The 21,975-nt window shown below is 42.7% G+C and overlaps 1 protein-coding gene across 2 annotated transcripts; it reads right to left on the reverse strand.

The window, feature by feature from the left end:
* Positions 1-125: 125 nt before the first annotated feature.
* On the reverse strand, positions 126-21,217 carry LOC108918773 (transportin-3-like). 2 transcript variants are annotated; one of them, XM_018726296.2, is made up of 23 exons: positions 20,944-21,217; positions 15,397-15,597; positions 15,162-15,235; positions 14,904-15,060; positions 13,722-13,865; positions 12,968-13,143; positions 12,320-12,458; positions 11,549-11,695; positions 11,338-11,445; positions 11,145-11,236; positions 10,790-10,929; positions 9,396-9,587; positions 9,123-9,214; positions 8,809-8,885; positions 8,666-8,726; positions 8,421-8,561; positions 8,047-8,163; positions 7,662-7,756; positions 5,603-5,759; positions 5,027-5,194; positions 1,998-2,110; positions 1,573-1,663; positions 126-1,348 (listed from the first exon to the last, which is right to left on the reverse strand). In XM_018726296.2, exons 1-22 carry the CDS (start codon positions 21,061-21,063, stop codon positions 1,603-1,605), a joined length of 2,772 nt encoding a protein of 923 aa, XP_018581812.1. In that variant the 5' UTR covers positions 21,064-21,217; the 3' UTR covers positions 126-1,348; positions 1,573-1,602. The 2 variants fall into 2 exon arrangements, with proteins under 2 accessions (XP_018581812.1, XP_018581811.1); XM_018726295.2 differs by having other exon boundaries at positions 126-1,367.
* Between the last annotated feature and the right edge of the window lie 758 nt (positions 21,218-21,975).

Consider the following 21,975-nt stretch of genomic DNA (forward strand, 5'->3'; position numbering starts at 1 on the left):
GCCATAGGATCACGTACAGCTTGTTTACCCTCCATTTCGTCCACCACTCTGAAAAACAATGTAGCATCTACCATTCAGCTACCTGCTGACACAGTGCATAAAGCTTTGGTGTGCATGTTAGCTCTCTTTATGAAAAATAAATACTTGAAAGATGTGCGTGATGACAAAAACATTTGTTACTCAATAGTCTGAAAGTCAGGGAATCCACTGTAGTTTGTTTTTAGCACTTAGAATTTTCAGCATTCGTAACCTCATTTCGAAAAACCCGTGAAACTAAACTGCATTCTGTAGCTCTGTATTTAACATGTTTCTGTTACTGGTTTTTAAACTCATTGGCTTCAGAATTGTCAGTCCTTCACCCGATTTATTGTTGATAAATGTTTTATTTCCAGATAGGAAAAGTGTTTACAGCAATTTGCTTATAAAGCAGCTAAAATTTGTGAATTTCTGCAACACCCAATAAAATGTCTCATATGGCACCCAAGCAGATGCTTGTCTAAATGTTGCATAAACCAGAGTAATTTCAAAATTTTGAGGGTAGAAGTTCAGAGAAAAGGTCTGAGAAGATCAGAGCCTAATTGGTTCCCTTAACATAATGTAAACCATAAAATAAACACAAGATTTTGTCCTCACTTCAGTTTTATTCTTCATGAGCTATAACATCAGATGAACCTAAATGCCAGAACACCTGTCTTTTGTTAGCTTCTCACTGGTATTAACTGGAAGAAGAGAAAAAAAGGCAGAGTTCATCTGATAATTATAATTTAGCCTGGTAGTGAAAACTGTAAAAGTCTAACCAAGGTTAAAAAACTGTCCAAGGGATGGATGCTGGTACTGCTAACAGCCCCGCTCTCCTGCCCACAGCTCTCACCTTCATTCATGGAGGTTGATGTTGAAGTTTACTATACACTAAATTTCTTTATGGCACAAACAGAAAACTTCTGTTGACAGTCCATGAAAATAAATTCATTTACTTTTTAAAAGTTATAAGTCTTTGTATTTTTTCTACCAGGCACATTTTTGTTTTTTTCTTTTTTCATGGTGGATTCTTGACTTTTTAGAAATTCAGCAGATGTAGAGTGGGTGCAATCTTGATCTAAAATCACCAACATTCTCATAGCACACAGGAACCCTGGGAAAAGCAGATTCCCTCTTTGTGACAGTTTGCCCAGCTTTAGCCACAGTCCCGGTCACCTTGGACCCCTGGGGGGTGGGGGGGGATCTCATCCTTTCAAACCCGCACACACACTGGCTTTGCATTGAGGGATCATTCACATCCACTTTTCATAAGGGAATCTCTTGTTTCATATGAAGTCTTCTCATTTATTAATGATGTTACCTCTCAATGCTGCAAACAAAAGACAGTCCTGAAAAATACATTAACGGGAGAACTGTGTTTGAAATTCACTTTTTAGTACTCATCAAATATCATTGCAAATGTAACGGTAAATGTAATCATGGCAAAAACTGTCGTTACAGTTAGAAATTGATGCCAATTTTCTAATAAATGTTATTTGCCACAGACAACTCCTGACAATGCTGGACAGTTACAGTATATAAGTTTGTTCATACCTGGGTTTTTGGAGGAAGGAGCAGACGCAGTTATCGGAACAACCTTGTGAATTCTCTTAAAGACCAGCAAACTTGTTTGCATTCTTCAGCACTGCAAGAAGAAAACAGGGTTTTGATGGGAGGAATTTGTCTGAAAAGACAAACAGATATATCAGACTTGTATCCTGTGAAGAAACACAGTAACTGCATCACACAGGAGAACAGTGTATCCATCTCAATGCTTTCAACCAGTAGTAAAACACCTCTACCCATGTGAAATATCAGTCTTGACAATATAAGGAAAAAGTACATGTCAGCGATCAACATTAGCAATATCAAGAGACCGCAGTCTGACAGCACTGCTGCCAAATCCATTTGGACAGAACGACTACCTGGGTAAAAACAGGTTTACCTGGTCTCTCTGGTCTCGGAGAGACTCATCTTACCTAGTGACCTGCTTATGGAAGTCAGTGAGCTGCTTGTGTGTGACAGTCACTGCTCCACCTGACATTTCCTTAGGAAGTCCCTTTAGAGTGTTCTCCAACCAGCTGCAGAACATCTGGAAAACATTACAGCAACATTACGTTCCCTTGTTAATTATACATTAGAAGCCATGACGAAAAAAGTTTTTGCTCCCAACGAACCACAGAAAACCTTGACAAAAGCAAACAATACACTAGTTTGTAAACTATAAACCAAATGCATTAAAAAAAAAAAAAAAAAAACCTCACTAGGTAGAAGGCAATACTGTGTTAGTCATTAATGAAGGGATGCTGTCACAACCAATATTTAATATTAAAGTACACGCACCCATTTTAAAGAGATTTGATGGTATTTCACCATTTTTAGCATGTTGTCAGTTTTGGAGCTCAGGCATGGAAACGTTTTGCCATTAAAACTAACATTAGTTACATCTGAGATACGAGAACAGACCTTATGAAGGGTTTTTTAGGAATGCAGTGCCTTTGTGAGGTGGGAGAAGAATGGAAAGTCATTGCCAAGTTAAAATTAGGGTTAGAGACCAGGACACTGCAAGTAACCTCACATGTGTGCTACCCGTGAGAATCTGGGACATGTCGTGTCCCTGGAGGTCTTGTGACTAGTACGATGTCAGTTTAACAATTGACAAAGGGCAACATAGTATAGTGTATAGTTGTTCTAGTATAAATCCATTGTCGTTGCATGTTGCCTGTTAAAAATGAGCAACAGAGCTGTAAAATTGATTTTAAAAAGACCAGAATTTCGGTGGTATGTAGGAACGCAGCCGCGATCCCCTCCTGGATTATTAGCTACACTGACCCAGGTGTCTTAATCATAGTATTTGGATGGCAATGAGTCATTGCACTGCAGAGCTCAGAGCAATGTGGATGTACTTGCTTCAAAAGGCTTCTGTTCTGCGTTTTATGTTTGCCACACTATACTTTGTAAGTCCATCCTGTACCGCCTTTCACCCAGACACTCCCAGATCCAGCACACACATTGTGCCACAATATAGGCAGCCCTCGAATTAAGACATATGTGATTTACAACAAGCTGGACTTGCGATGGCTACCTCACACCTATTACAATTTCGAGTCCTGATGTTTGGTCATGCTGCATAACTACGGCTGCACGGCAACAATGGATCCCTGCTCTGCAAAAGGCACCATGTTTCTTACCGACTCAGTAAGCATGTCTAGCCGCAGTTGCATTTTATTAACAACGCTTTCATTTACAGAATGTTCCCTTTGTGATTAAAAAATTATTTTCTGTTTAAAAGTCAAGCAAATGGTTATGTACTGTTAAAAACATGACATAAAGCTAAAATAAATCCACAATTCACTATAAGACATTCTATTTTCATCAACAGATCACACAATGCAGAGTCTCAGTGTTCCTCTATTCTGGAAGCGCTGGTTGATGATGCAAAATACAACATGGACGCCAGTTTATTTTATCATCCTTTATTAACATGAAGCAATAAAGTCTAAAATGATGAAAATAGCTCCTCTCCACAACCTCCTATTCAAAGTGCTGCGTTGTGCAAGATAGCGCCACGTTCCTACATCAGGTTCAACGGTAGAATCAAACTGTCGAGTAAAAGAAGGGCACTGCAGTGTAATCAAGGATTGCATGGTGAGACCATCAAAAAAAGTTTCACCTTAAATGCCAACTATGTGTTTCACGGTAAACTTCACAAAACTGGCCACAAGGAAGCACCCTATGCATCATATAAAGATTTTTCCCAGCACCTCTTTAAATCTTAGTTTTCTGTCAAAACAGCATACCGTATTTCTCCTATTTGACGCTCCCGCTCTAATAGTAGCGTCCCCACCACATAAACCAGGGCGCAGCTAATATTTTTCTGCTGATTATGTAGATTTTTAATATCCCTGTGCAAGTATACATAAAATTTTAGCATGATCAATGATTAAACCTTAATTTAGAGAACGCAGTTTTCTTTTTAACTTTTTATTTTTTAACAACTACAACGGACTTCAAGCTGTCTGGCCAAAAAAAAAAAAAAACCGATGCGGACACCTACTGACTTTCTCTTCTCAGATTTAGGTGCGTTTTGCAATCATGTCTTGTTCTGCTTGCCATATTTAACCCGCGTTTACAAAATGACGTCACTCAGGCCGCATGGTTACCATGTGCTACATGCTAGGGAGAATTAGGCAAACTTCATAATTTGCACAATCAGGCCTCAAATAGACGCGCCCTGCCCATAATTTGTGACGCGCCCGGGCGCGATAATTAGAAGAAATATGGTAACAACAAACATATCTTTGTTTATTCAATTTAGTTTCTGTAAGCTTTCTGATGGAAACAAATGGAAAAATATGCTGACTGCGCTCCGTGAAGACGTCTACATTCCCTCTCCACTGTTCGAGTTCCTATTCAACACTTAAGTGTGTTTTGCTGCCCCTAATGGCAAAATGAAGAAATGCAGGCCAGAGAAATCATACAAAATAGCCCTGTGAAGAAAGTACAATTAAAAATAAAACCTGGAAACTTTCTATCTTTAGAAACTAGTACATGGGTACGTTACAGTGTATGTCTCAAGTTTTAATTTGTGAATAATTAATAACCATGAATAATTTATTCATCATACAACTATAAGCCATGCACATAAATGAGCTGTGCAAACACCAGTATTACTGGCAGGTTGAGCATGTCCAGTCCCAGACATAAGCATTAAAATGAAAGTGTACTTATAAATGTGGTCCCTAAAGTGAGAATTAGTGAACACTGTCCAAAAATGGCATGGTCATAAAAGTTAACCAGGCAATGACTGTACCAGACTTGTCTGAAATAGTGGTTTAGTTTAAATCAGCTGCCTTAGCTGACAAAGACAGGGTTTTCCAGAGAAATCAGCAACCATGAAAAACTTAAGTATGCCCTGTTAAATTCGTAACAAAAAAAAGCAAGAAATGTGGTAGTAATATTAACATATAAAGAAAAATCCAAAATGCTCCTTTGAGGGCTGACTGACCGGGTGGTCGAAATGCATGGCCTCCCAAAGGACTTCAGCCACGTCGGGAAGCGTGTAAGGCGGCAGGCAGAAGCAACACATGTGGATGAGCTGGGTGACCAGTTGCTGGCCGTGCTGCTCCATGGCCTGGGAGACGAGCCGCTTGCGCACTTCGAAGCTGTCTTCGTGCTGAGATAAAGGCAGCAGACGCGGTTAAGGACACCTGAAGGTCTTAGATGCAGCCTGCCCGTGGAACTCTTGAGGAAGGTATTTAAATGCTCTAACAACACCACTCCTGTGATGAACATTGGTTCATATGGTGGAAAGGAACAAACTAACTGCACTTAAGAATCACATCTGCATCGGTGTCTCTTTCTGCTAATGTAAAGCACACATTGTATTTTCTACGAGATGTACGTCGCTTTGGAGAAAAGTGTCAGCTAAATGAATGAACGTAAACATATCCAGCAGTAGAAATAAGAAAAATTCTAGATACTAGCAAAAGCATAACGTGCCGTCTGTGGTTACAGCCTAACTGGGAACAAAAAACAATTCTTTGTCAAACTGCAGAGAGAGGGTGAGTACAGAGCCACTCACATCACTGGTGATGCCAGTGTGGATAAGGTCTCTGATGAACTTCATGACGCTGCAGTTAGCATCCCGGTGGTCCAGTGTAGTCGCAGCGATGGCACACTGGATGAGATGGATGATGACCTGACTGCTCAGCAGAATCACAGGGCTCCTCTGGATGAACCTCCAGGGCGAGAGACAAATACCATACAAAGTACAGTAGCTGGAAGTTTATTTTCAATCTAAAAACTGATGGGTCAAATCCCAGAGAGGGCCTTGTTGTAGTACCCTTGAATAAAGTACTTAACCTAATTTACACCGGTAAAAAAAAATTTGCACAGTTGCTCCCAGACTTATGAACTCAACTGGAACCAAGAGCTAATACAGAGCACTTGAGAGGCTCATTATCAATTCTATACATAACTACTCGTGTAATGTGCTACAACAAAAATGGTGGTATGGGACAAAATGACTGTTCTTTAAGAATCCATGTCTGCATCTGTGTCTCTGCCTGCTAATGAAATGCTCTCTAATTTAGTCTGAACGCTAGGGAAGGATCTGTTAAATTAATAAATGTAACGTAAATGTCAGCAATAAGGTCTTGAGTGCTGCACGTGAGACAGATTCCCTTAGTCCAGGGGATAAATGGCCCAGAGGAAGTCAACAGCACGGTTTTTCCAGGTATGAGCAGAGCAGATCACCTCTTTCATTTAACAGACTGCGGACAGAGAGAGGGAAGAAAAACCTTCCACCTCAAGCAAGCCAGGATAGCTCATGTCTATGCTTGGGTTAACAGGAATACAATGACTGCCACGTTTGGGACAGTTTTTTTTTTTTGGTTCAGACTGCGGGGGGCATGGTAGCACAGCGGGTTTGGCTAGGGCCTGCTGCGTGGTGGGCCTGGGGTTCGAGTCTTGCTTGCGGACTGGCGTCCCGTCCGGGGCGTATCCCCTCCACTCCAACTTTGCGTCCTGTTTTGCCGGGTTCGGCTCTGGTTTGCCGTGACCCCCCACGGGACAAGCAGTTGTAGACTGTGTGTGTGTGTGTGTGTGTGTGTGTGTGTGTGTGTGTGTGTGTGTGTGTGTGTGTGTGTGGGTCCAGTGTTGAGAGTCCTAATAAAGAATCCTGGCCTAAAGTTAGATCTTGATCCCTTTTAACCCAACACATCACACAAAATTCACTAATACCATTACAAACATAATAATAAGAAATAAAAGCATAGTCAGTTTAAAAGCACAAACAACAACTGCACATGAAATCAAAGCTAGCAGTATTATGTGGAGGTGCATGATGACAGAAGCAACACTTCACTGAAGTGGCTCAAAACTGGTAGATGTACAAGTCATACCTTCACCTTCTGTCTGCTTCTTTTCCCCACCTTCTCTGCTCTTTTGGACAATTTAAATCAGCACGTGCTGTTGTTGTTTACTACTGCACGCACGGCAGCACGGTGGTACAGCAAGTAGCACTTATGTCTCATAGCGCCTGCGTGGTGCGAGAGGATGTGGGTTTGATCCTCAGTCTGTGTGGAGTTTGCACGTTCTCCCCGTGTCTGCGTGGGTTTCTTCCGGGTGCTCCGGTTTCCTCCCACAGTCCAAAGACATGCTGTTCAGGTTCCCCCATAGTGTGTGAGTGACGGAGAGAGTGTGTTCCACTGATGTATGGATGAGTGACCCAGTGTAAGTAGTGTATCTAGCAGTGTAAGTCACTGCGGTGAATAAGGTGCGTAGGTTAGTAACACTATATAGTGTCCATTGTAAGTTGCTTTGGAGAAAAGCATCTGCTAAGTGAATAAATGTAAATGTAATGTATTGGAATAGTTGCTTCAGCAGGTGACACTTTCGCAAACAATTTGAACTGGCATCCTAGCCATCTTTATCTGAAGAAATAAATACTAAATGCTTCTCAAAAAAAAAAAAAAGTTTCTAACTGAAAGGTTGGTTACCTGAAAGTTCCTAAATCAGGGAGCAACTTTATATCCTTCTGAATAAAAGCTAGGGAAAATTAACAGCACCCAATCTGGACACGGAATGATCAGAGCAAAACAGCCCCCCAAAAAACATGAAGGAAAGCACAAAGCCTGAACCTTGTTGCTAGTCTGAAGAGATCATCCACTGTGTCGGGGTGATTGCGCAGGCCGTTGGGCTGTTCCAGCAGCTGGAAGGTGGGCATGCAGAGGGCCTATTGAAGTGAATCGGCAGTAGTTTCAGCTCCAACTTACACACAGTTTTAAATAAAACCAAAAATTCCACCAAAACATAAAACTACCAGAGGGAGCATTTTAAAAGGTGTCACAGACTAACCTTCCACTGCAATTCAAAGCTGCATTAAAAACCAGGTTTGAAAACAGACTGATTACTATAGTGTGAGTGCTTGATACATGATTTTAAACATGCACTGTTAGTCACCATTACAAGCTGTTCTGGGAATCAGGAATCAGGCATAGCACCGTAAAGTGGCTGGTTATCTACCTGCAGCATGTCCAGGAGGCCTTGCCGGCAGCCCTCTTCCATTCCGTACTCATCCACAAGAATGCTGCCCAGGTAGAGGAAGCAGGAATGGGGGTACAGCTGGTAAACATTCACCATCTGCGCAGTGGTACACCAGAGGGTCGTTAAAGGAAGACTTGAAAGTAAACATTCACTACCATGTAGCAGGTTTTCAGGGGTAATAGAACACGCAGTGGTTTGTGTACTCATTCAGGATAATAGAAGGCTTCTCGCTCAAGACACAGGAAGAATGGCAAACGCTGGGCTGTACAATACGCAGCGAACAACTTTTTAAGTTCTTCCAAACAAACGGATGCAAATGAAGTCACGACACAGGTGTAAGTAAGTATACAGACCTGCGTGACCAGTGGCTGCAGCAGGGAAGCGGAGCCTTTGCCTATGCAGCGCACGGCAAAGCGCAGGCAGCGGCAGCAACGCTCCACGACACGATTGTCCGCCTGGTGCTTATTCAGTGTCTGAGACAACACGGGCCAGATCTGAGAAGGGGAAAAAATTAAGCAAACACCAGCTCTGTAAAAGTTTGGCACAATCAAATGCAGTTGGAGAGGTGGAAACAAACGGTGAAAAATTGACAACTTACTTCTTGAATAACTTTTTGACATGGATGTGACTGACCATTCTGTACAACCGGGTTTGTGTGCCTGGAGGACAATAAAACACACAAACAAAATGTAACCACTAGCACTTTAACTACTCAACACTTATGTATCAAATAACCCCTACCTGAAAATGACCGCTAACCTATCCAGCCAAATTGTGGGGTCTACAGATTTGCCATTGGTGGGCTCCAGAGAAATCATCTGGGGAAAAACAGGGTATTAGGGTGATGGACATGGGCCCTGCCAGCGCTACTCTAGAGTTCACTCAAGAGCTGTGCACCAGTTATCTTTGCAAAGACAAGCATAACCAGAAAGCTGAGGACTAGACAAACAGACCTTGAAGAATATTTGACTAGTGAGCAGATGATTCGAACTTATCTTCTAAACTTTGTCTTTGAATCTGGGTAGAAAAGAATGAGAATGACAAGGAGTGCTTACCTTTTTCAGAGCTATGACCTGCACTGCACACAGATCACTCAGACTTCCACCTATCTTCTCCAGCGGGAGACGGGCTAAGACAAGTGCCGTGCCTATAAAACAAGCGTAACAGCAGCATCTGAAATAATGACACGAATATTCAATTAAGCTTATGGAAGAGTAATACATTCAGTTACATTAAGGACAGTTAAAGAACCTGCCTGCATCAAACTTTATACGTTTTAATATCCAAGCTTAGTAAGATCTGTCCATCAACTATGAAGTCCACAGTACCTTTGAGCAACTCGACGGCGGCGTCCGAAGACAGGGAAAAATAGTCAAGGGAGCGGGCGATATCCAGCAGGACTTGGAAGTGTTGAGACATGTGGTCTCGGCACATAGAGCACATGTTGTGGATAGCCTTGGCTGACACAGAGGCCAAAGGCTTCTCCCTCAGGCTCTTCATGAGGTAATTAAGCACAGGATCTGGCCCATATGGAAACACAGCATCAAAGATGACACAAATGCAATATTAATCACAAATTACACCACTTTAAATCCATGATAATTCAGGGGGTCAATAAGTCACTCAGTGCTTAAAGTTGTCGTTCGTGGACTGCAAAGGCCCACCATAAAAATTCCACCTCTGGTTGTACATTTGACCAAGATACTTCCCCTAAATTGCTATAGCCAAAAAAAAAAAATTGCTCACCTGTATAAATGTCTAAAAGTATAAGTAGCATAACACTTTGGAGAAAAGCATAAGCTAAACAAATAAATGTAAATGTACTTATGTGCTTGCACACCACTGGGGTCTTTAACTGCAGAGACCATTTCTAAATTATAACCATCATAGTTACATTTTAAAAAGTATGGTGTGTCCTCTACTTAACCTCATTAGGACCAAGAGTTAGTTCGTTACTTGAAAAGTTAGTGCGACACAAAGTAGGCCGAGGGCTCATCATCAATTCCATAATTCTATTCTATCTGAATTCAACAAGCAGCTACTTGTGTAATGGGAGCTGGGGGGGGCAGGGGGGACATGGTGTTGGACTAATGGGCTACATTTTGAGAACTGCGTGTCTGTATGTACATGTCTGCTGCTGAAATTTTGCTTTGTTTACTGTGTTATGTTGTTTACTTATTTAGTTTTTTTTCTTTTTAAACTGTGTTGTATGTTGCTTTGCAGCAAAGCATCTGCCAGATGAATAAATGTAAATTTCAGCAATGTGACAGCTCCACGTTTCAGACGGGACTACAGCAGCACCCTGTCTCTCTCACCGAACAGCTCGCCAGACGTGCCTGGCAAACAACCTTATGCACACACTGGCAAATTCTGAGTCACCTGGTTTTGTATTTATGACCCGTTGTAAATAAGGAAGTACAATAAAGAACCCTGGTCAGAGCTTGAGCAGGGCGTTGACAAACTTAAGCCAGAACTTACTGTTCATGATCGCTAACAGGGGATGAATCAGGCGAAGCTTTGGCAAGCAAACTGTATGCAAAGTATTTGTGAAAAAATAAGTCTTAAATACTTCTCAAAAATGCTTGTAAGGAGCATCACTAAAAAGTTAATGTCAGGGGCTAACTGTACACCACCACTTTTGATACACTATATACTGTATTTCTGCTACACTACAGTCTGACCACTATGCCCATGCTGTACAGAGAAAAGCATGAAGCCCTACCTAAAACACAGGGGTTGCGGTCAACCACCTCACTCATCTCGCCCACCAGCTCAATGCTTGTGTACCGCACAGCGATGTGGACCGTATCTGGGAGCTGGACCAACTGTTCCAGGACTTCGGTAAGAGTCCTGTTATTCTCACTGCAGAGAGCAAGAGATTCCCTATGTTCATCCAGGTACCATGACCAGAAGAGGATACTTTGGGGAGTTACTCTGGGAGTTTTATTCCCATCAGTTACTGCATGTACACAATTTCAAGAACCTGTTCACAACACAAGCAAATTTAATGCGAATCTTTATTTTTAACACCATAAAAAATGAAATAGCAGATAACAGTCAAGAGCATTTATACTCACGGGTCAACATTCTTTGCAATGGAGGCCATGATGAAGAGAACAGCTTCTGTAACTTCCCATGGTGGATTGCCCTCCTTCAGCGTGGAGTACAGCTGTTGAAGAGAGATGTCAAATAGGAACTGTCATCCTTCAATACCATATGTGAGTGGCTGCTGGGTGCAAAAAACTTAAGAGGCTCAATATGCCAAAGTACCTGGTAAAAACACTCCTTAGACCCCACTAAGAAGATGATGTCCTTCACAAGGTCCGAGACCCTCATCCGAAATTCCCCAAAATCACTGGTATCTTCGGGTATGCTTTCCTTTCAACATCGACAAGACAAATTCATGTTAGAGGGCATAGGCCAGAAGGACAAAATAAGCAGGGGTGACATGGTGAGATCAGGAGGTGAGGAAGGGGCTCACATGATCAGGGTCCAGCTGGCAGTGGCGAGCCAACCCATGCAGCAGTCGCTGGATGTAGGGACGAAAAATTTCGTGCAGCACCGGGTCGTTGGCTTTGTACAGATGCTCCCCCAGACGATACCAGAAATTGAAAGTGATCTCTGCAACCTTACAGTGAGGGATGCAGCAGGACTCAACATGCACATCAGTCAAACTAAACCCAAACCTCATACGCAAACATTTCCAGAGCATGCTTGTTTTGAGGGGCTGACATTGATATTACTTTCGAGAAAAGGAATAACCACACAACCATGAAAATTTTGTAATGTAACCGCCAAACAACAGGTCACCAAGTATCCATATAAATTACACATAGCTTAATAGACAAATCCAAGTCAATGCTTATTTAAATTTAATAAAAAAAAAAAAAAAAAAAACACTTAAGCTGCCAGTTGAAACCTCACTCTCTGCTACTGTTATAATACCGAATGTTAAAGCATTGACCCTGAATTGCCCCAGTCAAAATACTGCAACAAAATCAAAACAACATCAGAAGTTGAATCTAATGTGAAAATGTGCTTACATTGAAGAAAACTGCATCAAGTATTCCTACAGTTACATGGCTGTATTATATGCTCAATGGTTTCAGATATGAAAGTGGGAAAACACCCTGCCTGTGCCTCAGTTACAGGGGCTGACCCAACGGGTATATCTATTTGAGCACGTAAGCAAAATGCTCCATGCAAGGCCCCTGCTGCTCTGGGAATGGCCATGCGGAGCTGCAGCACTCACCTCGTACTGGGGGTGTCCTGCACAGATCAAAAGCAGCTCCACTGTTCGCAGGTCACCCATGCCCCGGCCCGGGCTGCGTGCAATTGTTTCCAGGAAGGTCTCGCACAGCTCAGTGAAAATCCGACAGTAGTTGAGCACCCTGAGCAAAGGGAGAGAATCCATTGTGTCACAAGCCCCATGCGTAGTTCCTGGTCCTAGATCAGTGCAGTTGCCCCTTTATGCGGCACTTATCAAAGGCCTCCGATACCAAAGAGGTAGGGTCACCATTTGTTCTGCAGGCTGTTCCGCTCCTTTTATGTCAACAGGTTTTAAATCAAGGTCTGTCAATACCACTGATGTGCAGGTAAATGACACGTGTTGTTCCTGTTCCTCACACAAAAAGAAATAGCAGGTGCCTCATTACAAAAAAAAAAAAAATTTGAACAAAGGCATCCACTAGGGTTTATTCCTCAGTACTGTCAAATGTTTAATAGCTTGACAGATGCATTCATTTCCAGTGAACAACATACTCATTCTTCACTTTAGCCAATCTGCCACAAAGACGATTCGACGGGTGAAGGTAAGACGGAAGGTTGGCTTAACAAAGGCTGTGCAAGTTAAAGCTGGAAAAATGGCCATCCTGCTAGCTGAATGTAAGGGGCAACATACTTGTCCAAATCCTCACGGGCCACAGCCATGTGGTAGGCAGTCTCCAGCATAAGCACGCCCTGGAAGAGCTGCATGGCCAATGGCATGTTGCTGTTCACATTTTCAATGGCACAAAGGGCCGAACACACAGAGTCAGAGGCCGCCTCGTGCAAGTTGGTGGATGTGTCATTCTGCTGCTGTGGAGACAAAGGTACAAACACCCTGACTCTACCTCTTCCCAGAGTTTACAACATTCAGTATCCTACAAAGAGTTATGGGTTACCTGTGGAACTACAGGAGAGAATGTCACAAAGCAGGGATTATGAACACATAGTTTACAGCACACTGCAACAGACAGCTGAGAGTCCCAACCTGAACCCAAAAAACATTGCTGGGACAAAATTAGATGCCAAATAAGGCAAAGCCCATTGGCCCTTCTCAGCAAGCAGAGCTTTCAAATGCTGTAGAGCAGAAATAAGGCATAATTTTTCCCATCCTTCTACCAAAAATTAGGAGACATTATTAAATGAAGCACTTAAGGGGTGTTCCAACATTAGCAATTTTTTGCAATGAAGAAATGATACATTACATGTTCAATGAATATCTTTCTACATATGCAATTTATTCAATCCATATCAGGTGATCAGTAGGAAAAAAATTGCCCAAGTTACGCATAATAGGAAAGATACAAGATATGCTTTCACAAAAGGTATTTGCATCTAGACTTCTGAAAGGTACGAAAACAAGCAGACTCAATGATCACCCCAGGACTAACCAGCACTTGGAAGAGGACAACAAGTAGCTGGTTGTTGGCCATGAAGTTGCTATCCAGCACACCCAAGTTGAACCAGCTCCCCAGGCAGCGGAATGCCTTTATCAACATCTTCTCATCACTGCCTGTCTTCTCCACGCATGACATCTGAGAGAAGAGGAAAGAGTTTTGAGCCAGCCAGGATGCAACTTCGGTGTCAAACCTACAACTAGACCCACAGCAGTAAGTGCCAATCGGTGTCAATCCCATTACCACACTGACAGATACAGGCTCAGTGTAAACCCAACATGGGTTCTGCCATTTTCTTCAGGTAAATAATGTTTCTATCCATCTATTCACACCACATCCCTGGATCCGAGGCCTCAAAATTACTGTATAGTCAGTCCCCCATTTAGAAACTTAATTCCATATGCAGCTACTTGTATAAAGTGCATTGGCAAAAACAGTGGTACTGGACTCAGTCAGAACTTTGAGAATCACATCTGTATCTGCAGCTCTGTCTGTTGCTGAAATGCAATTGTTTATTCTTGAGCTGTATGTTGCTTTGGGGAGGGAAAAGCATTTGCTAAATGAATGAATGCAAATGGAAACAACCTGGAAAGTTCTGCAGATGACTGAAACTAAGGGGCTTTTAGGATGGTTTGTCCAGCTCACCATCTCCCTCTCTGCCAGGGCAGCTCATGCACTCACCTGGGCATTTCGAGTCCCCTGGCAGGAGTTTGCACTAACGTGAAACTAAGAAAGCACAATAAAGAACCTTAACCAGAACCACACCAGGGTGTGCTCATTCACAGCTCCGGAATCCCTTTCTTTGCACCCCTGCCAACATCACAAAAAAAAAAAATTCTCTAATATACAAAGCAAGCATAATAAAAAAATAAATGCATAAGAAATTTAAAAACAGTTGACGTGTGTCATTTACCTTGAAGCAGATGAATAACGAGAAATCTGCACAACTTAGAATTACATTACAACCTGTTGTAAATTCAAAGAACTAATTTATTGCTCAAAAAAAAAAAAAAAAAAAAAAAAAAAAGTTTCAGCAAAGTGCTACATCAATTCTAACGCTGTGAAAACTAACAAAATTTTTTGTATGAAAAGAATAAGAGAGGAGCTGCAAATTAGTAGCACCCAGTGCTGTGTAAAGTGGAAACAAGCTTCCTGGATGTCATGGGTGTCGCTCACCAGCAGAGTGACCACATCGTTAGAGTAGTAGGCCAAGTCCTCGATAATCTCAGTACGTCGGTTGGCGCCGATCCGTAGGGAACGGCTATGCACCTCCTCTGGCAGCACTGTCAAGATCTCCACCAGGAAGATCAACGAGGAGACGTCATTGCTGTACCTAGAGGTGGAAAAGGAGGGCTGTACTGCACAAAAAACAAACAGGCTTGACAATCTATTGGCACGTGCTTAACGGCGCTGAACTTTGCAGGAGGTTCTTACTTTTCAATGAGTGTCTGGACACAGCCCTTCCAGGATGCCATTTGAAGGGCCAGGTCTGATATTGCAAGGGCGAGCTGAAAGGAAAGCATATGGGTCAGTCGTTTGCTGTTCTGACACACCCACAGACACACACAAATCAAAGACAAACACGGATTAGATTACGACAATACAACTTAAATGGACACTCGAATTCAAAACAGTAGTGCCGGTGAAGCAGCCCCAGCTGGAATCTCACCTGTGTGATTATAACGGGGGAGAGGTCTTTAAGGTTTTTTATGTGAGAAAGCAGCGAATCCCGGAGGGCGATGTGCGTTTCAGCTGGAAGCTCATAGAACGAAGTCTGGATCTTCATTTTCATTGTCTGGGCTGCAAAGTAGCAGGACTCCACATCCTGTTTTAGCTGCAGAAGCTGATCGGATATCTCCCACGCGTACATCTACACCAGGGAAGGGAGAGAAAGCGAACGAGCACGAACATGTGAGGGTCACGAGGGTTACTCAAGGATTCCGCTCATGAACCCTTAGGCAAGTCAAAATGAACTGTCAATATGTTACATCCTATAGCTTGGTACAACTTCAGGAAATCACTCGCTATTTCCTGATAGTTTCCTGCTTTATGATTTCCTAAAGTTTTTGCAGATGCTTTCGAATGATTGCCACGCTGCCTTTTCACCATCACACAACTATTCATCAAATTTGTCACCTTCTATCAATTCTCTTATCTAAGGGGCTACAATACTGTCCTTAACCTCAGGATCACTAATCCTGGGATGTTTATTCCTCGAGTGCATTAATCCAGTTCCTGTTCTATCCACCGCCTTAAACTTTTTCATAAATCCAAGTCAAAGGATAAAGGTAAAACTCTTGCTGTTCACACTAACTGTCATGTCTTAGGCCTCCGTCTTCAGGTTATTTATGTTGCAGAACAACAACATTTTGCTGAATGATCGTTATAAATATGCTACTACAGGTAAAATATAGTGCCGCCGGTACACAGGGTCACAGTCATGAGGGGGTCCAACAAAGTTAAGGTTGGACCTCTGGCTCCTAAATCATCACTGCAGACATGTAATAGATTCTCAGCACTCAACAGCTTGTCCATTGAACCCGAAAACAATGTGCTCATACTGGCAATCCAGAATATCAAAAATTCAGAAATTTGTTAACAAAGCACGTAAAGTGAAATGTCTCCCACATGTTGAGGTTTCTGACAATGAAGCTAAATTGGATTAAATTGCTGACAAGGAGGTTTCCACCTTCTTATGGAATATTGCTACTAATGGCATGTTATAAGCACTGTGAGGTATTAAAGAGGTGCTTCATACCAATGCGTACAAAGGCTATAAGCAAGTGTCGGAACGTAATCATGTTTGGAACGCTGCCAAGACCGCTTGTGGATGATGTAGTTCGCAGTAGGTTACTGTTATTTTTTTTTTTTTTAAACAAGTGGCTGTCGACATGGTATGATTGACTGTACAGCTTTTCTTGATAACCGAAATGACTTTTGGGAAAGTCCAGAATTTTTTCGGAGTGATGATTTCCACCTCAACTGAAGGGGTTTCTTTGTGCTTTCCCCAAAATGCAGCAACTGAACTGCGAAGCTGAGTGCTTCTAGGATCTTCCCAGCAGCAGCTTTTATACATGAAGTGCAGACTATCCATGGTTTCCATACCCTTTCTGTAGCTACTACCCAAATTAGGTGGGGCATCTCACATATTAGCTAATATTAATCTTCACAGAACAAACAACAATGGAAACTATAGCCAAAAAATAACTATTGTAAGATCTCAAACTACGTAGATTGAGCAACAGGAATGTAGCTTGAAATTTTGCTTGCTAAAGAATGGCATGTTAAGCATTATAGCTATGCTGGTTATTGATAGGATACTAAGTTATGAGTAATATTCTCCCCCTCCTCACTGAAACCTGGATCATTCTGTGGTAAAACTAAAGGACGAAATGGGTTCCTATTTTTTACAGTGCTGCTTGAACGTATGTGAAAGTGGGTGAGGATGCAGAAACAAATTATTTCTGTTCTACATTCACTATTGCTTTGTGTTAGAAACTAGGGTGTTTCATTAAACTAACATTTCGTCAGCATGTTGCCGCATTATCTAGTTTCCTCCAGCTGAGAAACAAGGAAACCGAAGCACTTCTCATCGAGACGAGACGAAAAAAAGCTGATCCAGGTTTTCACCCCGAGCAGAATCAACTACGGTAATGATGTATTTCATGGGCTGTCCGTCCAGCCTCTGGTTGATTCAAATGCTGATGCCAGGACTGTCACGGGAACGAGAAAATATGACCATATAACTCCAGCCCTTAGATCATTATACTAGCTTCCAATTAAATTCGGAGCTTATAAGTCCAACCTCTCAACACACACGGTAGTTCAGGCCCTTGTTTACGTCATTGATATTATTAATCACTACACTCCTGAAAGCCGTCTACAGTTATCAAATGCTGAATTTCTTGAAGTTTCCATAATCAGTAAGATTTTTGTAGGAAGGCACAGCATCTAAACTGTGGAATAATCTCCCTAGTAGTATCAGAAATGTGCCTTCAGTTTCAATTTTTAAATCCAGGCTGAAGACTTCTTCTCTGTTGCATAATTGTTATAGATTTGTCCCTGAATTTTGCTTTATGCCCATCTGCCTGTTACCTACTAGTGTAATAACCTTGTACAGTATTTCTTATGTTTCACAATAGCTGGGTTTGATGACTGATGGGATCTGCAGAACAAACTTTCAGCCTCCATAGTTTATAGCAATGTTGTGACAGTAGTATTGGACTTTCAGATTTCAGACATATTCACACAGGCCCTTTTTCACCCCAGTACCATGCCCAAGAAGGGTGGGCAGTCACTGGTACTTGGACCCCCAAAGGTTCTTTTTATTCTCCTTTTCCTTGCAGTTTGGGAGATTTTTTTTGTTTCCTCTCCTCCCTGGCCAGATGGCTTAGTTCATTGCAGTCCATTTTTGTTTTGGTGCGTTACAATTTTGTATAACACTCTGTGCCACTATATTAAAAAAAATTTGAATATTACCAGCATTTAAGAGAAACGAAAGCTTTTGCATCTCATTTGTTTTCCTATAAAATAAAACGACAATACAGTAGTACTTGCACTTGTAGAACTAAACATTATGTTCTGTGCAATATTTAAATTTATTCCTTTAGCACACACTTTTCTCCAAAGCAACATACAATGTATATTATCCAGTATTTAGCATACAACTTTGTCTAAAATGAATTACAGTGCTACATACACTCCACTAAATCCCATACAGTCATTTACCCCTCTATAAAAACAGTAATTTAAACACATACACATATTAAGGACAATTCAGATAACCCGATTCACCCGAAGGACACGTCTTTGCGCTACCTGCTGTGCGAGCATAACACCCATAGAGAAAGAATTGCTTTACACTTGATTAGGTTAATGCACTACTGTAGACAGGAAATTCAAACCTAATACGAGGAACGCGTAGGAAGAAAAAGCATGCGGCGTGCGTGCGTGCGGAAATGAGAACTCTGCTATTCACTGGGGTTGAACTCTGAACCGATGCACTAATGAGAACTGACTGTTCCTTAGCGCTGCACCTTTGACTCAGCGGCCGTCACTCAAAGCAGACCCCTGCTGCCCACCTGTTCTTCCCCACCTCAACCCAATGTGAAAAACTCCTACAGAATTGCTTTCTGCCATCACAGGAGTCCTTTCTGAACACAAATCACACTGGTTTTAGTACAACAAGTGGCTGGCTGCTAATACATAGCTGGTGATTGTACTGATAGCCAAACAAATTTTATTCAAATCAGACAGAGCGTCAACATAACACCATGCGACTAAGTTCCGAAACCCTTGGTTTCCATGAATCCCATTGTTTTCACTGCAACTTGAGCTTTTAAGACAAGAAAAGGTCAGAGAAAACAAAGAAAACCTGATCTTGTACTTCAGTCCAGTCGGGAATTAGTTTTGGACCAAGTTATCGTTTCAAAGGTAATTCTCTACCGATAATCTTTTTAGAGTACAGCTGGGCCGGTGTGTATCCTGTCTAAATAATGAATCATTTTGACACAGACTTTCTTATCTGCCTAAAACACAAATACAAGCATAGGACAAGTAATCCACACTACCAAAGGGCATTTGGGACAAGCAGGTTTGCTTTGCTTTCTCAGTTCATTCACTTTAGACCTGCAATATGGCAGCTGACAGCATAGTGGTTAGGGCTGCTGCCCTTGGACCGAAAGGTCGCAGGTTTGAGACTCCAGCTGTAGCACCCTTGAGCAAGGTACTTACCCTAAATTGCTCCAGTACATTTACATTTATTCATTTAACTGACGCTTTGCTCCAAAGAGACTTAAAATGTTAGTCAGCCTACAATTATTTACCCATTTACAAAGCTGGGAAATGTTACCGGAGAAATTTTTTAGGGTAAGTACCTTGCTCAGGGGTACTACAGTCAGAGGTGGGTATCAAACCTGCAACCTTTGGGTCCAAAGGCAACAGCTCTAACTGCTATGTACAGTACAAAATAACCCACCTGTATAAATAGGTAATTAACTTTATACGTAGCTTAACATTATAAGTTTCTTTGGGGAAACGTGTCAGATAAATGAACAAATATAAATGCAGGACCCCCCCCAAGTAGGAGTCATCTGCATAAAGTTGAGAATAAATTAAATGTGTGGAAGATGAAATAACAGTGTGCTTGTTGAAAAAATAATAAGAGAAAAAAAAAAACAGCAATGCACCTCCCCCCCCCCTTTAAAAACCTGTATTAAAAGTTCCTTGTTGACCAGCAGAGGGCACAGTGCTTAGGGCTGCCTGGGTCTCCATCCACAAAGAGATTTGCCGAATGACAACACGTTAAACACAACGAGTGCGTGACACTAGAGAAAGTAACATGCAACATGCGTGGGTTTCCTCCGGGAGCTCTGGTTTCCTCCCACAGTCTAAAGACACGCTGTTCAGGTTCCCCCATATTGTGTGAGTGACAGAGAGTGTGTGTGTGTTCCACCGATGTATGGATGAGCAACCCAGTGTAAATAGTGTCTCTAGCAGTGTAAGTCACCTTGATGAATAAGGTGTGTTGGCTGATAACACTACATAGAGTTCATTGGAAGTCGCTTTGGAGAAAAGCGTCTGCAAAATAAATAAATGTAAATTACTTTGGTTATTATGGAACCTCGGAAGTTGCTGGAGTGCAGTGCTCAAATCCAGACTGAGGGAGCACGAGTGTAGGGTTAGGATGCGCTCCTTCCTGTCCGAGCGCCGGCAGCCAGGGAATGACAGCACTGACGCCACTGACAGCACTGACACTAGTAGCGCTCTGTCCCGCGCGCACTCACCACTGACACGCGGAAATCAAACACACACACACACGGTCTCAGCGACCTACCCCTCACGAAGAGCTACGTAAGAAATGTGCAAGTTCGAAGTTAAAATTAAAGAAAATCCCGGTTGTGTGTGTGCTGGGGGGCGCCGTACCCAGGACACGAAACGCCGGGTGATGCTGCGCGCGCGCACACACACGCACAGCACAGCGAGCTCAGCTCAGCTCACCTCCACCGCGTCAGCTCACACAAACCACCGCGACCGCTCTCCCCAAGTTCCAGTCGCCCAATAACGCACACTTACTTTAAAAACTTCTATTTACTAACCATAATAAATTCATCGTCCGTTGTTATACGCGGCTGACTCGGTCGGTGACAGAAGCCGGTAGTTAGAGACGTTTTCCCGTAGGCCAGACTGAAGCACCGGACTTTCCTGAGAGTCTTACCGATCGCTGCAGCTCCCCGAGCCACAGAGAAGCTCGCTCCTTGCCGGCGGGATCCGGGTCGTGGTAAAGAGCCTGCACGGCCTGGTAGACGAGCGCAAGGGACGGTTTGCCGCCATCCATATCACTGCTCTTGTTCACAGTGACAGAGGGAAAGAATGCAGCAAAAGTGTATGACTTGTTATCCGGAAAAGGTGGCCGGTGATATTTATGGAGCAACGAAACCCACCGCTCCGGTTGCCATCTGAAGCGAACGCCAGAGTTCCCGCGTGTTTACGTTGAGCGCCCCCGTGTGGAAAGCATGGGAACTGCAGCCCGTACCTCACTACGGTACAGTGCGGTGCGCTCGCATTTACGGCATTGGGCTTGTGGAGGTGGTCCTCGTTAGTGGACAAAAAACGGGGCAAAACAAAGAATAAATGAATAAAGTTATTGTGATTTATTTTTAGTAAACCTGTTGATGATATGCTGAATCAGTTACCCAATTTTTCGCCTCACCCGATGCCCGCGATAACTGGCACGCGAGGGAGGAAAAAAAAAAAGTGTCGTTTCCTCACAAAAGTGGCGGGAAAAGTTTTTGACATCGTAATATTGATAAGATTCAGTTGTATTGTTTTTATATTGTAGCATCCTCCCATAGAGGTACTGAAGACAGGATCAGGAGACAGGATTTCAGGAAGGTGCTCTTTATTGATTGTGTAAGATCCATCCATCCATCGGCTGTACTCTGAGTTCCTCCCGGATGGCCGAACTTCTCACCTTATTACGGAGAGCGAGTCCCAACACCTTGCAGAGAAAACTCATTACGGCCCCCCGTATCTTATTCTTTCGGTCATCACCCAAAGTTCATGACCATAGGTGAGGGTAGGGCCGTAGACCGACCGACCGATAGAGAGCTTTGCCTTATAGCTCAGCTCCCCTTCACCGCTACAGTCCGGTAGAGTGACCACATTACTGCTGCTACTACTGCTCCCTTCTCCACTCACTCATGAGCAAGAGCCCACAGTACTTAAACTCCTCCACCTGGGGCAAATT

Source organism: Scleropages formosus, chromosome 21 (genome assembly GCF_900964775.1).
Source record: "Scleropages formosus chromosome 21, fSclFor1.1, whole genome shotgun sequence".
NCBI lineage: Eukaryota > Metazoa > Chordata > Actinopteri > Osteoglossiformes > Osteoglossidae > Scleropages > Scleropages formosus.